The sequence below is a fragment of the Copidosoma floridanum genome, unplaced genomic scaffold (genome assembly GCF_036245765.1).
Source record: "Copidosoma floridanum isolate Cflo_tuat_1 unplaced genomic scaffold, Cflo_Japanese_pri ptg000020l, whole genome shotgun sequence".
Lineage (NCBI taxonomy): Eukaryota > Metazoa > Arthropoda > Insecta > Hymenoptera > Encyrtidae > Copidosoma > Copidosoma floridanum.
This window is the reverse complement of record NW_028321897.1, coordinates 15663623-15683291: the sequence shown is the minus strand read 5'-3', so window position 1 is coordinate 15683291 and position 19669 is coordinate 15663623. Positions and strand designations below refer to the sequence as shown.

The window sequence follows — 19669 nt, the reverse complement described above, 5'->3', positions numbered from 1 at the left end:
ATAATTATTATTATTATTATCATTAATGTCGTTTATTTTTTTTTTATTAATGTTTTTTTTTTCTTAAAGTATTGCTGTTTTTACAATTATTATTATAAGTATCATTATTTTTTTATTTAACATTAATATAATTATCTTAATCATCATCATTATCCTAATTATCTTGATCATTATCATCCTTTCTATCGCAATTATCATTAGTATGATCATTATCACTGCTATTGTTTCTTATATTATTATTATCATTATTATTATTTAAATTATAATTATTATTATCATCACCATACTCTTCATCATTTTTCTTATTATGGTTATTCATATTATCTTCATCAGTGGCTATATAAGTTTAATTATTACTTATTTTGTTATAACTTAAATTATTATAATCATCATTAAATATATAACCATTATTATTAACTTAAGCATTTTTCTTACTATAATCATAATAATCAATATCTTAATTATTATTAATATAATTATTATGATTTTTAACATCGTTATTATAATCATTATCATTAGCATTATCATACTTATTATTGTTCTAATTATTATTATTGTTATCATTATAATTATGATTATTATCGTCATTATTATTATATTTAACATACTTACTATACTTACTTCTATCATTGACATTATTATTATTATCATTATAATCATCATTATTGTTATCATCATCATCATTGTCATCATACTTATCATCATTATTTTTTCCATTGTCATCAACGTTATTGTCATTTTTGTTATTTTTGTCATTATTATTACTTTAATCTTTACCTTTATTATCATAATTATTATTATTATTAATTACATTATTATTATTATCATCATTATTATCATTTTTATCAGAATCATTATTGATATTATAACTATTGTAATTATTATCAGTATCATTATTATTAATATCACTTTAACTATCAGTATCATAAGTTTTATCACTATTAATATCATCAACGTCATTTAAGTCAGTATTGTCGACATCATAATTATAATTACAATTACTACTATTAAGATCATTATTATTATTGTTATTATGATTGTAACTATTTACATTATAAATTATTTTACTTTTTCATCAGTATCATTGTCATTACAATTATCATTATGAGGGTCATTTATTTTAATTTAACATCGTTTTTATCATCCAAATCATCATCACTATCATTATCATCTTGATTGTTCTTATTTTTGCTATCACAATTGTCATAAGTATCATCATTATTATTGCTTTTATTTGCATTATTATTATAATCATTATAATAATTATATTTATAATGATTATTATTATATGAATTATTATTATAATTGTATTTATTATTATCATAACATTAATTATTATAATCATTATAATTTTTTTTTTCATAAGTGTCATTATTATAGTCATACTTACTCCAAACATCATCATTTTAAGCACTGTAATTATCGTTACGATTACCTAATCAAAATCATAATTATTATTATCATTATTATTATTATAGTTATTATTATCATTATCATTATCATCATTATTATTATTATTATTTTTAATATCGTTATTATCATCATAATTATTATCCAACTTATAATCATTTTTCTTTCGTTGTCACCATTGTCATCATTGTTATTATAATTTTTATTATTATGATCATGATTATGAGCATCATCATTATTATTTTTTTTATTGTCTTTGTCATTATAATGATATTTGTTATTGCCAACATTATTATTATCATTATCATTTTAAAAATCATTATTATTTTTATTACTAATATTATTAACATTATTATAACTATAATTTTGACTTTTAATAATATTATAATCATCGTTTCTTTTAGTTTTATTACTTACAATATTAAATTTCTTAGTATCATTATCATCATTATTATCATTATCATCATTATTATCATTATCATTATTATTTTTATCATTATTATCATAAATTTTATTACGATTATAATTTTTATTTTTGATTTTTGTATTATAATTTCTATTTTTATTATTTCTATTATTATTATAATTATTTTTATTATTCTCATTATCATCATTATCGTTATTCTCAGTATAAATGTCATTTACATGATTTTAATAAACCTTTAAATGATCATTATTATTATTGTTATTATTATCAATATAATTATCAGTATTATCAATATCACTAAAACTATTATTATCATCAGTATTTATACTATTAATAATATCAAAGTCATCATAATCATTATGGTTAACATCATATTCAGTATCACAATAATTACTATCATGATCATCATTATGATTATTATTATTATGTTTAGTATTAACATCATTAATTTCAATTTTATTTTATAAGTATCCTTGTTATTACAATTATCATTATAAGTATGATTATTTTCCTACTTAACATCGTTATTATCATCTAAATTCTCATCATTATTATCATGATCATTATCATTATTATTATAATTATAATTATTGTTGTTATTATTTTTATAACACTTAGGATTATTATTAAAGTCATCATAAACAACATGAAAATTATTATAATTGTAATTATTATAGTTATTATTATTATTATTAATGTAATTATTATTGTTACTATTATCATTATTAACATACTTACTATTTTTTTTTTAACTTCGACATTATCATTATCATTATTATAATTATTATCATTCTCATCATACTCACTATCAATATTTTTATTATTGTCACTATCGTCATCATCATCATTATTATCATTGTAATTATTATCGTTGTTATTGTTATTATTATCATAAATATTGTTATTTTTGTTATCTTTGTGATAATTATTATGATTATTATAACCATAGAGATTTTAATCATCATCCTTATAAATTCATTATTATTATCATTATAAAAATAATAAAAATTATTATTATGATAATAATTATTATTATTCTTGTTATTATCATCGTCACTAATAGTACTTTTACTATTATTATCAATTTTCTTATTTTCATCATTAATAATATTATTATAATCATCATTATTATTATTATTATTATCATCATATCAATATCATGATTATTATCATCATTATTATGATTATCATCTTTATCATAATTATTATAAATATAATTACTGTTATAATAATGATCATTATGATTTTTATTTTAATTATTATTATTATTATTATTATCATTATTATCATAATATTATTATAATTTTCATCATCACTATCATCGTTATTATTAGTATTATTGTTATTTTTATTATTTTTATTAACCTTAAAATTACCATCATCATTATTGTCATTATTATTAATATTATTATTATTTTTATTTTCAATATCACTTGAAATATTGGTATCATTAGTAATAACACTAATAATACTATCAAATTCATTATAATCACTATCGTTAACATCAGAATTATTAGCGCACATATCACTATTATAATTATTATTATTATTATCATTAATGTCGTTTATTTTTTTTTTATTAATGTTTTTTTTTTCTTAAAGTATTGCTGTTTTTACAATTATTATTATAAGTATCATTATTTTTTTATTTAACATTAATATAATTATCTTAATCATCATCATTATCCTAATTATCTTGATCATTATCATCCTTTCTATCGCAATTATCATTAGTATGATCATTATCACTGCTATTGTTTCTTATATTATTATTATCATTATTATTATTTAAATTATAATTATTATTATCATCACCATACTCTTCATCATTTTCCTTATTATGGTTATTCATATTATCTTCATCAGTGGCTATATAAGTTTAATTATTACTTATTTTGTTATTACTTAAATTATTATAATCATCATTAAATATATAACCATTATTATTAACTTAAGCATTTTTCTTACTATAATCATAATAATCAATATCTAAATTATTATTAATATAATTATTATGATTTTTAACATCGTTATTATAATCATTATCATTAGCATTATCATACTTATTATTGTTCTAATTATCATTATTGTTATTATTATAATTATGATTATTATCGTCATTAGTATTATATTTAACATACTTACTATAATTACTTCTATCATTGACATTATTATTATTATCATTATAATCATCATTATTGTTATCATCATCATCATTGTCATCATACTTATCATCATTATTTTTTCCATTGTCATCAACGTTATTGTCATTTTTGTTATTTTTGTCATTATTATTACTTTAATCTTTACCTTTATTATCATAATTATTATTATTATTAATTACATTATTATTATTATCATCATTATTATCATTTTTATCAGAATCATTATTGATATTATAACTATTGTAATTATTATCAGTATCATTATTATTAATATCACTTTAACTATCAGTATCATAAGTTTTATCACTATTAATATCATCAACGTCATTTAAGTCAGTATTGTCGACATCATAATTATAATTACAATTACTACTATTAAGATCATTATTATTATTGTTATTATGATTGTAACTATTTACATTATAAATTATTTTACTTTTTCATCAGTATCATTGTCATTACAATTATCGTTATGAGGGTCATTTTATTTTAATTGAACATCGTTTTTATCATCCAAATCATCATCACTATCATTATCATCTTGATTGTTCTTATTTTTGCTATCACAATTGTCATAAGTATCATCATTATTATTGCTTTTATTTGCATTATTATTATAATCATTATAATAATTATATTCATAATGATTATTATTATATGAATTATTATTATCATTGTATTTATTATTATCATAACCATTATTATTATAATCATTATAATTTTTTTTTTCATAAGTGTCATTATTATAGTCATACTTACTCCAAACATCATCATTTTAAGCACCGTAATTATCGTTACGATTACCTAATCAAAATCATAATTATTATTATCATTATTATTATTATAGTTAGTATTATCATTATCATTATCATTATTATTATTATTATTATTTTTAATATCGTTATTATCATCATAATTATTATCCAACTTATAATCATTTTTCTGTCGTTGTCACCATTGTCATCATTGTTATTATAATTTTTATTATTATGATCATGATTATGAGCATCATCATTATTATTTTCTTTATTGTCTTTGTCATTATAATGATTTTTGTTATTGCCAACATTATTATTATCATTATCATTTTAAAAATCATTATTATTTTTATTACTAATATTATTAACATTATTATAACTATAATTTTGACTATTAAAAATATTATAATCATCGTTTCTTTTAGTTTTATTACTTACAATATTAAATTTTTTAGTATCATTATCATCATTATTATCATTATCATCATTATTATCATTATTATTATTATTTTTATCATTATTATCATAAATTTTATAACGATTATAATTTTTATTTTTATTTTTTGTATTATTATTTCTATTTTTATTATTTCTATTATTATTATAATTATTTTTATTATTCTCATTATCATCATTATCGTTATTCTCAGTATAAATGTCATTTTCATGATTTTAATAAACCTTTAAATGATCATTATTATTATTGTTATTATTATCAATATTATTATCAGTATTATCAATATCACTAGAACTATTATTATCATCAGTATTTATACTATTAATAATATCAAAGTCATCATAATCATTATGGTTAACATCATATTCAGTATCCCAATAATTACTATCATGATCATCATTATGATTATTATTATTATGTTTAGTATTAACATCATTAATTTCAATTTTATTTTATAAGTATCCTTGTTATTACAATTATCATTATAAGTATGATTATTTTCCTACTTAACATCGTTATTATCATCTAAATCCTCATCATTATCATCATGATCATTATCATTATTATTATAATTATAATTATTGTTGTTATTATTTTTATAACACTTAGGATTATTATTAAAGTCATCATAAACAACATGAAAATTATTATAATTGTAATTATTATCGTTATTATTATTATTATTAATGTAATTATTATTGTTACTATTATCATTATTAACATACTTACTATTTTTTTCTAACTTCGTCATTATCATTATCATTATTATAATTATTATCATTCTCATCATACTCACTATCAATATTTTTATTATTGTCACTATCGTCATCATCATCATTATTATCATTGTAATTATTATCGTTGTTATTGTTATTATTACCATAAATATTGTTATTTCTGTTATCCTTGTAATTATTATTATGATCATTATTACCATAAAGATTCTAATCATGATTCTTATAAATTAATTATTATTATTATTATAAAAATAATTAACATTATTATTATGATAATAATTATTATCATTTTTGTTATTATCGTCGTTACTGATAGTATTATAACTATTATTATCAATTTTTTTACTATCATCATAAATAATATTATTATCATTATCATCATTATTATGATTATCATCTTTATCATAATAATAAAAAATATTATTACTGTTATAATCACTATTATTATTATTTTTATTTTCAATATTATCATTATTATTATTATTATAATTATTATTGTTATTATTATTATTATTATTATTATTATCATAATTATATTATTATTTTTATCATCATTATTTTTGGTTTTATTAGTATTATTGTCCATTTTATTATTTTGATTAACCTTAAAATTACCATTATTATTATTGTCATTATTATCAATATTATTATGATTTTCACTATTCATATCATTGAAACTATTAGTATAATTAGTATTAACACTATCAATATTATTAAATTTATTATAATTACTATCGTTAACATCATAATCATTAGCACACATATTACTATCATGATTATTATTATTATTATCATTGATATCGTTCACTTTTTCTTTATTAATTCTTCTTTTTTTCTATAAGTATTCCTATTTTTACAATTATTATTATAAGTATTATTATTTTTCTATTAAACATTGTTATAACTATCTTAATCATCATCATTATCATAATTATCTTGATTATTATTATCCCTTCTGTCGCAATTATTATTAGTATAATCATTACCATTGCTATTATGCTTTATATTATTATTATCATTATTATTATTATTCTCATTATTATCATTATTATCATTATCATACTGTTTATTATTTTCCTTAGTATGGTCATTTGTATCATCTTAATCAGCGGCTATATTAGTTTTATTATTATTTTTTTTGTTATTACTTTAATTATTATAATCATCATAAAATATATAACCATTATTATTAACTTAAGCATTTTTCTTACTATAATCATAATAATCAATATCCTAATTATTATTACTATAATTATTATAATTTTTAACATCATTATCATAATCATTATCATTAGCATTATCATACTTATTATTGTTTTAATTATTATTATTGTTATCATTATAATTATGATTATTATCGTCATTATTATTATATTTAACATACTTACTATAATTAATTTTATCATTGACATTATTATTATTATCATCATAATCATCATTATTGTTATCATTAGTATCATTATCATCATACTTATCATCGTTATTTTTGTCATTGTCACCAACGTTATTGTCATTTTTGTTATCTTTGTCAATATTATCACTATAATCTTTATTATCATTACCATAATTATTATTATTATTATTATAAATTGAATAAATATTATTATTATTATTATCATCATTTATTTTATCATAATCATTATTGATATTATAACTATTGTAATTATTATCAGTATCATTATTATTAATATCACTTTAACTATCAGTATTATCAGTATTAATACTATTATTATTATCAACTTCATTTTAGTCATTATTGTCAACATCATAATTATAATTACAATTACTACTATAATGATCATTATTATTATTGTTATTATTATTGTTACTATTTACGTTATAAATTTTTTGACTTTTTCATTATTATCCTTGTCATTTTAATTATTATTATGAGTATTGTTCTTTTACTATTTAACATTGTTATTATTATCCGAACCATAATTATCATCATTTTAATCTTGATTGTTATTATTCTTGCTATTACAATTATCATAAGTATCATTATTGTTGTTGCTATTATTTGTAGTATTATTATGATTATTATTATTATAATTATATTTATTACTATCGTCATAATGTTTATTATTACTATTATCATTATAATTGTCATAATCATGATGATTTTTAATGTAATTATTATCATCATTGTCATAATTATTTCAAACATCATCATTTTTACTACCATAATTATCGTTACTATCACCTCATCAACGTCATTATTATTATTATTATTGCCATTATTATTGTTATTATTATTGTCATAATTATTATCATTGTTATAATAATTATTTTTATCATACTTATTATTATCTTTAACATAATTATCCTTATTATTGTGATGTTAATTACCATCATTATTGTTAGTATTACCTCATTAACATGATAGTTATTATTATTTTAATTATTATTATCATTATCATTATCGTCGTAAATGTTATTGTTATTATCATTATCATCACCATACTCATTATTATTTTGCTTATTATAGTCAGTTACATTCTTATCATCAGCGGCTACCTCAGTATGATTATTATTATTAAACTAATTTTTTTTGTCGTTATTATTTCGATTATTGTAATTATTATTATAGATATAATTATCACGATTAACATAATTATTAATATTATTATTATCATAAAAATCATTATTCTGACTAACATAATTATAATTATCATTATCATTATTATCATCATTATTATCATTATCATTATTATCATCATCATCGGCATTATTCTTCTGATTATTGTTATTATCATTATTATTGTAGAACATATTATTTTTTTTTTTAATTGTCACCATCGTCATTATTATTATTATTATTTTTATCATTATCATCATGATTCTAAGCTTTATCGTTTTTGTTATTTTCGTTATCTTTGTCATTATCATTATTACAAACATTATCATTATTACTATTATAATTTTGAATTGTATTATTATTCTCATTATCTTTATAATTTACATTAGTTTTATGATAATAATAGTTATTATTATCATAATTGTCGTTAGTTTAAGTTTAAATACCATTATTACTCATTTTTTTATTATTATTATTCATATTATTATTATCATTATTATTATCATGTTATTAACATTATTAATATATTCCCTACTATTATTATCTTCATTTTTATCATCATCATCATAAATATTATAACTATTATAATTATTATAATTGTTATCATTTTCGTTTTTATTATTTTAATCATTATTATTATTTTTATCATAATTATTAATATTATTCTTATTATTATTAGTATCGTTATTCTCAGTAAAAATGTTATTTTTATCATTCTGATTAAACTTACAATTAATATTTTTATTAATGTTATTATAATCAATATTATTACTATTATGAACAATATTACTTGGACTATCATTATTATCAGTATTAATACTATTGATATTCTCAAAGTCATCATTATCATTATCGTTAACTTCATAATTATTATTACAGTTATTACTATCATAATCATTATTATTATTCTTATTATTATCGTTAATATTCACATCATTAATTTTTATTTTATTTTTCAAGTATCTTTGTCATTATAATTATTATTAGAAGTATTATTATTTTTCTGTTTAACATCGTTAATCATCATTATCAACATTATCAGCAACATTATTCTTTTAATCGTTACTATTATCATCATAGTTTTAATGACTATTGAAATTATCATTGTAATCTACAAGATCATTATTATAATCATTGTAAACAACATACATATCATTATTATTATAATCATCATGGTTATTATTATTATTATCGATGTCATTACTATCGTCATCATTATCATTATTAACATACTTACTATTATGTTTTTGTAACATTGTTATCATCATCATCATCATCATCATTATCATCATCAACATCATCATTATCATCATCATCATTATTATTATACTCATCATTATTATTTTTATTATTATTATTATCGTTATAATCATTATAGTTATTGTCATGATTATTATCATAATCATTATTATCACCATAAATATTGTTATTTTCGTTATCTTTGTGATTATTATCAATATCATTATTATCATCATTATTTTTATCATTATTATCATGATCTTTCTATTATTCTTATTATGATTATGATCATCATCTTCATCATTATTATAATTATCATTATTACTATTATAATCATAAATATTATTACTTTTATAATTATTTCAGTTGTTATTATTATAATAATTATTATTATTATTATTATAAAAACTATAATTATTATTTTTATTATCATTGTTATCGTTAGTATTAGTATTATTGTCATTTTTATTATTTTGATAAACCTTAAAATTACCATTTTTATCATTGTCATTATTATTAATATTATTATTATTATGATTGTTACTTAAATTATCAGTATTATTACTCACGATACTATTGATATTATTAAAGTCATTTTAATCATTATCGTTAACATCATAATCATTATCACAATTATTACTATCATGATTATTATTATTATTGTTTGTATTAACATTATTAATTATACTTCTTACCTATAAGTATTTCTGTTTTTACAACTATTATTATAAGTATCATTATTATGTTATTTATCATCGTTATTATCATCTGAATCATCATCATTATTATAATTATTTTGATCGTTATCATTCCTATTATCGCAAATATCATAAGTTTTATTATTATTATCGATTTTCTTTTATTATAATTATTATCATTATCATTATAATATTAATCATTATCATTATTATTATTATCACTATACTCATCAACATTTTTCTTATTATGGTCATTCATGACATCATTATTAGTGGCTATGTTAGTATTCTTATTATTTTTTCCGTAATTATTTTAAAGTTCATAATCATCATTACATATATGATTATTATTATCAACTTAATAATTTTTTTAATCATTATAATATTTTATATCCTTATTATTATCATTGTTATTATTAACCTTATTATTGTTATTATTATCATCAGCATTATTATTTTTATAATTAATACTATCATTATCATTGTTATCATTATAATTATTATAAATATAATTCTTATGCTCGATATCATAATCATCTAAAAACATCATAAATGATATGATTATTCTGATTCTTATCATTATTATTATTATCATCAATGTCATTTTTATTATTATCAACGTACTTACTATCATTATTTTTATTCTTATTATTATTATTATCATCATTTTTATTCTCATACTCATCGTCATTATTTTTAACATGCTTACCATCGTTCTTGTCATTTTCGTTATCTTCGTCATCATTATCATTTAAAATCTCAACTATAAGTATTATTATTATTATTATTTTGAATTTTATCATTATTATCATTATCATTATAATCAACATTGTTATTATCAAAATATTTATTATAATTACTATTATAATTATTGTCACTATTAGTATTATCACCATAATTATTAATTTTCTCATTATCATCATCATTTATGTTTATATTATTATCATTATTATGACTGTTATTATCATATTATTATTATTACTATTATGAATATTATTATTAACATCATTATCATCATTACTTTCATCATCATCATTATCAATATTGTAACTATTATAATTATCATCATTAATGTTAGTATCATTTTTATAATTATTTCTATTACTATTATTATTAACATAATCATTATTTTTAGTATTATCATCATTATAATGACTATTATTGTCATTATTTTTATTCTAATCAACGTTAAAATTACCATTATCATCATTGTCATTATTATCAACATTATCATCATTATTATCAATATAGCTTTAACTATCATTATTATCAGTATAGACACTATTGCTATCACTTACATTATTCTAATCATTATTATTAACATAATAATTACAATTATTACTATTATGATAATCATTATTATTATCACAATTTTTGTTAATATTTACATTATCAATTTTTTTACTTTTTTATTAGTATTCTTGTTATTGCAATTATTATTATAAGTTTTATTAGTCTCCTTATTAACATCTATATTATTATTCCAATTATCATCATTGTCATTATCATTGTGATTGTTATTATCCTTACTATCACAATCTTTATTAGTATCATCATTATTATTGCTATTATTTTTATAATTATTATTATTATTATTATTATATTTATTATTATCATCATTATTATTATTTTCATAATCATTTTTAATTTTATTATACTTCTAACTATCATTATTATAATCATCTAAAACATCATCATGTTGATGACCATTATTATAGTTTCTATCACCTTATAAACATTATTATTATTATGGTTGTAATCAATATCATTATTATCGTCGTCGATGTTATTGTCATTATTATTATCACCACCATATTTATTATTATTTATCTTTTGATAGTCGTTAATGTTATCATCGTCAGCAGCTTTATTAGTATTATTAATATTTTTTATGTCTTTATCCTTTTAATCATTATCATTATCATCAATGATATAATAATTATTATCAACGCAATTATTTTTATAACTATTATTATAATGATTAATATCCTAATTATCATTATTATTATCATCATTATCATCATCATTATTATCATAATCATCATTATCATCATTATTATCATCATCATTATCATCATCATCATCATCATCATCATCATCATCATCATCATCATCATTATCATCATCATCATCATCATCATTATCATTATTATCCTTACTGCCGTTTTTATCATCATCATTTTTATAATTATTATTATTATTAGTATTATTTTTATTATTATTATTATTATTATTATTATTATCAATATTAGTATTATAATCCTTTTGACTATTATCATAATCATTATGAACATCATTAATATCATTGTCATTATAATAATCATCGTTATTAATATTAATATTGTAATTACCATCATTATTATCATACTCACCATCATCATTAAAATTATTGTCACTATCGTCATTATCATTATTACTGTCATCATTATCATTACAACTATCATTACTATCATTAATATAGTTATTTTTGTTATCTTTGTCATTATTATTATAATTATCACTACCATCATTATTTTTATTACTACTATTACAAATTTTATCATTGTTATTATTAAAGTTATCGTAAACATTAATATTATTATAATAATTATTATCATAATCATTTTAATCATTGTCACTCTTCGTATTTTAACTATTGTTATCAATTTCTTCTTGATTGTTATCATTTAAATTATTATTATAGTCATTATTATAATTATATTATTATTATCATTATCATCACAATCATTATTATTATCATTATTTTTATCTTCATTATCATTGATATTATTACTAATATAATTTATATCATTATTTTCATTTCTTATTATAGTTAATAGTATCATTATTACCATAATTATAATTATTATTTTTATCATTATTATTATTGTTACTATCAATAAAATTGTTATTTTTAGTATTTTGATCAACCTTAAAATTACCATTATCATCATTGTCATTATTATCAACATTATGATTATTATTATTATTATTATTATTAAAATTATTATTATTATTACTATCATTATTATCATTTATATTACTTTAACTATCAGTATTATTTGTATAAATACCATAAATATTATTAACGTCATTATAATCTTATTGTTAACATCATAATGATTATGACAATCATTACTATTATGATTATCATTACTATGATTATTATCATTATTATCGTTAATATCATTAATTTTTCTACTTTCGTAATAAAATCCTTGTCTACAAAATTGTTATTATAAGTAATAACTGGCCTATTAAACATTGTTATTGTCATCCTTATCATCGTTATTATCATTGATATTAGTATCTGAATCATTATCACTATTATTATCTTAATCGTTATCATCCTCACTATTACAATTATAATTAGTATCATTATTATTATTTCTATCCTTTTTATTATTATTTTTATTATTATTATTATCGTATTTATTATTATTATCATCATTATCATTCTTATGATTATTATTATTTTTATTATACTTATTATTGTCACGATCATAATTATTCAAAACATTATTATTCTTATTACCATAACAACTGTTACTATTACTTTATTATCATTCTTATTATTATTATTATAATTATTGTTATTATTATTGTTGTCAATGTTATTATTATCATCATTACCATCAACATACTCATCATCATTTTTCTTATTATGGTCATTAACATTATCATTATTAGTGGCTACATTAGTAGAATTATCTTAATTTTTGTCGTTATTATTTAAATCATTATAATTTTCATTATTTATATGATTACCATCATCAAACTAATCATTTTTATTATTATTATTATAATAATTGATATACTGATTATTATTATAATTATTATTATTAATATTATTATCATTTTTATCATTATTATAATCATTACTATTATAATTATTATTATTATTATTATTATTATTTTTATTGTAATTATTTTTACCACCATTATGATAACCAGTATCATCATCATTCTTATAAGTATCCGTATCGTCTTCGTTATCATCATGATCGCAATAATTCTAACTATTATTTTTATTAATATTACTTTTATTTTTATTATACCTATTTTTATAGTTATACTAATTATCATAATTTTTATTATTTGTATCATCAATATCAGTATTATCACTTTTTTAGCACTATTATAATTATTACCGTTTGTATCATTACTTATCTTTATTATTATTATTGATATCACTATGATAATCATTACCATCATTGTTATTTTAATTATCACCACTATCATTTTCACTGTTATAATTAAAATTATCTTTATTATTATTATCATTATTATTATTATTATTATCATCATTATTATTATCATTATTATTGTCATTAACATCAATAATATTATTATCATTATCAATACAATTATTGCTATCAACATCATCACTATAATTATTATTATTAACATAATTGCAAGCACTATCGTCATGATTATCATTATCATTATCATCATTATCATCATTATTATAATAATCACCAATATTATCAATAGCATCACCATCATAATTATTTTTCTAATAATTATACTCATCGATATCATAATTATTTTAATTGTTATTATTACTATGATTATCACTAACATTGTGTTTATTATCATCATAATTATGATTATTATTACTATCATCATTTTTACCATTATTATTATTTTAATTCTTATTATAATTATCAACATTATTAAACTGACCATTTTTATCATAATTGTTGTTATAAATATTATTATTATTATTATAATTATTATTTAAGTTATGATTAGCGTTATTATCATTATCATGGTCGTTGTAATAATCATTATTTTTATATCATTCTTATAATTATTATAACTTTTATTATTGTTATTATCACCTTTATTATTATCATTATAATAATAATAATTATTACTAGTATTATTATTACTATTACTATCGTTAATATTTTCATTATTGTTATTGTTCTTATTATTATCCTATTATTTCAATTATTATTATTATCATCAACATTACCATTATCATTATATTATTATCTTTATTAATATTATTATTATTATAATCATTTTTATTTTTATCATCAGAACTATCATTGTCATCAACATGTATTATATCGATATTATGAACGTCATTACTTTAATTATTATTATTAATATCATAGTTATCATTGGTATTATTATTGTCATTTTTATTTTGAGTATTATAATTAGTTTTATCAATATTACCATTATTATCAGTATCATAATTATACTTTTTATTATCATTATTATTATTATTAATGTTATAATTATTATTTTTATTATTATTATCATTATTAAAATTCTTAACAATATTATAATAGTTATTAATATTATTATTATCATTAACCATCATTATCATTATTTTTTTTTATTATCATAATCATTATCATTTATATTATATTAATTATTATTTTCATTATTATTATTATTATCATTATTATCAATGACATTATTATTATTATTTTTTTTTTGTTATACTTATTCATGTTATTCTTTTTATGGTGATCATTATTATTATTATTTAAATTAGCATCATTATTATCATTATCATTTTCATTAAATGTTTTTACGGCTTTTTTTATTTCGCAGGGGATTACAAAATGCTTTTAACGCTTTAAATAAGAGAAAGGCACGAAAGATAGTCGCTTCGGCGTGTAATTGTCGTCTTCTTTTTCTCTTCTTTTCAAGCGTGGCGTGCGACTGTCCTCGCTGAGCCCTCGTACACGAGTGAGTGCCACCTGCCAAGCGCGGTGACACACGAGGTGGGAGGCCGGGAGAGAGCGCAGTGACTGACGTTGCATGGCAGGGCGTGGGTCCCCGCTTGTTTGGTAAGAAAACCCGAACATCCCGCCCGCCTCGATCCAAGAGCGAAACCCTAGTCACCGCCCACCGAAGCGGGGGGAGTCCCTTGATCGTCTGTCGCAGGGAGGCTAGAGTCCGCAGGTTCCACAGGGAGACGCGCAAGCTTGACAGTGGGCCGCACGTATTCGCCGGTGGCCGTCTTGACGGCAGCAGCACGGACTAGTCCATCGGATCCAGGGTGTATGCGGGTGATACGGCCCAGAGGCCAGCGTCCGCTGGAATGTAGCAGCGTAGGGTCAAAAAGAACCACCAGATCCCCCACCGCGAAGTTCCGACGGACAGCGCTCCATTTAGGCCTCTGTTGGAGAGTATTTAGATACTCACGGCCCCAGCGCGTCCAGAATTTAGCGCGAACGGCCTTGACGAGCTCCCAGTGCGTGAGTGGGTCCAAATTCTCTGCAGCAAGGGTAGCTTTGATGATGGAATCGACGGGAGCCCCGATGAGGAAATGTCCAGGCGTGAGCACTTCGAGGTCAGAGGGATTGCCAGACAAGGGCGTCAACGGGCAGCTATTCAACATGGCCTTAATTCCAACGAGAACCGTAGAGAACTCTTCATACGTTAGATGACGAGAGCCGAGCACACGGCGTAGATGGCTCTTGGTCGACTTGACCGCGGCCTCCCAGAGTCCTCCAAAATGTGGCGCACCAGGAGGAATGAACTGCCAGGAAACCCCCTGGGAGGTAAGAGTCCCGGCGACTAGGTCCCAGTTAAATTCTGCGCCCTGCAACGCCTCGCGGAGCTCCAAATCAGCTCGACAGAAGCAGGTGGCGTTGTCGCTCCAAAGCTCGGATGGTCGGCCTCGACGACCGGTGAAATGGGTGAGAGCACCCAAGAAGGTGGCCGCGGAAAGGTCGCCGACAAGCTCCAGATGCACGGCTTTGGTGGTCATGCACACGAAGACAGCGATGTAGCCCTTTGTGGTCCGGATCCCCCGTCCCTTCGATGTAAGCACGGAAAAGGGCCCGGCGTAATCGACTCCGGTGTGACCAAAAGCGCAAGACGGCGTGACGCGAGACGCGGGCAGCGGAGCCATCAACTGGCTTGAAGAGCGCGCCTGTAATCGGGCACAGATGACGCACCCTCTAATATGAGCCTTGATTTTGCGTGGCCCGCTGAGAATCCAGGCACACCTGGAGAAGTATGCGCTGGTAACGCGATATTCACCGTGGAGGGCGCGTGCGTGAGCCCAAGAGACCACGAGTCGAGTGAGCGGTGATGTTTCGCTGAGGATGGGAGGGTGCTTCTCTTTGTAAGACAGCGATGAGTTATCGAGCCGCCCGCCAACACGCAGAACTCCGTCGGCATCGAGGAAGGCGGCAAGAGAGGTCAAAGGGCTCCATTTCGGAAGACGTTCACGCTTCCGCAGAAGTGCCAACTCATCACCAAACGTCATCGATTGACTCAACCGAACGCAGGCCAGAAAAGCGTCCTGAATCTCAGACGACGTCAACGGCGGAAGCACAGAACGGGTGGGCATGCGCTGCAAGCGGTGTCGGACCCATCGACGAACGCGCACGAGGAGGCCCAATACAGCGCGCAAGCTCGAGAAGAGCTGCAGCAGGTTCGATTCAGGCGCGCGGAAATTGCAGCAGAGTGAGAGCGTGGGCGTGGGTGGAGGCAGTGTCTCCTGGGGCCAAGACTTGTCGTCCTGGGCCAGCCACGTGGGGCCTCTCCACCACAGGGGCTGCTGTCAGAGGCCACTCATGTCGGCACTTCTGGTGGCTAGGTCGGCCGGATTCGATTGTGACGGCACGTATTGCCAGGCACTGGGTGGCAGGACCTCCTGGATCTGAGCGACGTTGTTGGCCGGCTGATCGGAGCGTATCCAGTGGAGCACAATTTGAGAGTCGCACCAAGCGTGGCAGTGCTCGATCGCGACTCCCAACTCGCTGGCTGCTGAGCGAAGAAGCGTGGCGGCGATAAGGGCCGCTCGCAATTCTAGACGTGGGATGGTCATGCGAGCGGCGAGCTCGGTCATCGGCTTGAGCGCGCGGATGGGCGCAAGCTTAGTACGAGCGAGAAGTATGTGGCAGAGAACGGGCCCATCTGAGAACTGCAGCCACGAATATACAACAGTGGCCATAGCACGGCGACTGGCGTCAGAAAACACGTGCAGCTGGACATTCGACGACGGAGACATACCAATCCAACGAGGCAGAGAAAACCCGGAAATGGCCTGCAGCTCGGCAGTGAAAGCGGTCCAGCGGCGAGTCATGGAGGACAGTACGTTCTTGTCCCAGTCTAAGCGCGCGCGCCACAGGTCTTGCAGTAAAAGCTTGGCGTTCGACACGATCGGAACAAGCCAGCCGCACGGATCGAACAAGCTTGCGAGCGCGGCGAGCATGTATCTCTTTGTGGTTTGAGATTCGACAACGGGCGGCGTCAAATGGAAGAAATCCGAGGGCGGGTCCCAGCCTACGCCCAGTTCACTGACGAGGCCTTCAACACTGAGCTGATCCCAAGTAGGACGGAGGCGGACGTCTTCAGGAAGATCTACAAGAAGCTCGGGCGTGCTGGCAACCCACTTTCGCAGAGGGAAACCACCCGCTTGAAGAAGTCTGATCAGCTGGTCGCGCAGACGCTTGGCTGAGCCGATGTCATTAGCGCCGGAGAGGATGTCATCAACGTAGCGATCGTTCATCGCCACTGGGACGGCCTTGGGTCAGCGGCGGCCGTCATCGTCACACAGCTGCTGTACGACCCGTAGTGACAGGTACGGGGAGCACGAGGCACCGTAGGTAACGATGAGCAGTTGGTAGTGCGTAGGTGGCTGCTTTGGGTCAGAGCTCCACAGAATGCGCTGCAGGTCGACATCGCGTTCATCAATCAGGATCTGGTGGAACATTATACGAACGTTAGTACAGAACGCAATCCGGTGACGACGCCAACGCAGGAGCACACTGGGGAGAGCCGTCTGGAGCCGAGGACCAGCATGGAGCACGTCGTTTAGGCTATAGCCACTGGAAGTTGGGCTCGACGCGTTGACAACAACGCGCAGTTTGCGACCTTGGTCACCGTGCTGCCAAATGCCGTGATGTTGGATATAGTGCACTGGACGGTGCGATGCAGTGAGTTGGTCATCAGTAAGGGGTTTATATGACCAAGGGCAATGTACTCTGCCATGAACCAGGCGTACTCAGAAGCCATCTCAGGAGTCTGCTGCAGCCGACGATGCAACGAGCGCAAGCCCGTGGTGGCGCCCTGCAGACTGTCACCAAGGAGGCGCACAGCGTCATGTTTTAGCGGAAGTCACACAATGTAACGCCCGTCGTCAGCGCGATGATAATCAGCGAAGATTCGCTCGCATTCCACATCCTCAGGCGCTCGGCGGCTGACATGTGGCACCTCCTCGATCTCCCAGAATCGCTGGA

At 24.5% G+C, this 19669-nt stretch overlaps 1 protein-coding gene across 1 annotated transcript; it reads right to left on the bottom strand.

The window, feature by feature from the left end:
- Positions 1 to 16308: 16308 nt before the first annotated feature.
- Positions 16309 to 18939, bottom strand: LOC149374395 (uncharacterized). Its single transcript, XM_089593684.1, has 2 exons — positions 18012 to 18939; positions 16309 to 17966 (listed from the first exon to the last, which is right to left on the bottom strand). Exons 1-2 carry the CDS (start codon positions 18937 to 18939, stop codon positions 16309 to 16311), a joined length of 2586 nt encoding a protein of 861 aa, XP_089449810.1.
- Between the last annotated feature and the right edge of the window lie 730 nt (positions 18940 to 19669).

What these genes read in the sequence shown, in the direction of transcription:
- LOC149374395 (XM_089593684.1), bottom strand. Translation starts at nt 18,939, where the DNA reads ATGAACGATCGCTACGTTGATGACATCCTCTCCGGCGCTAATGACATC. An exon ending in GGCCGACCTAGCCACCAGAA is followed by an intron (nt 17,967 to 18,011) that starts GTGCCGACATGA and finishes TGTGGTGGAGAG; the next exon opens with GCCCCACGTGGCTGGCCCAG.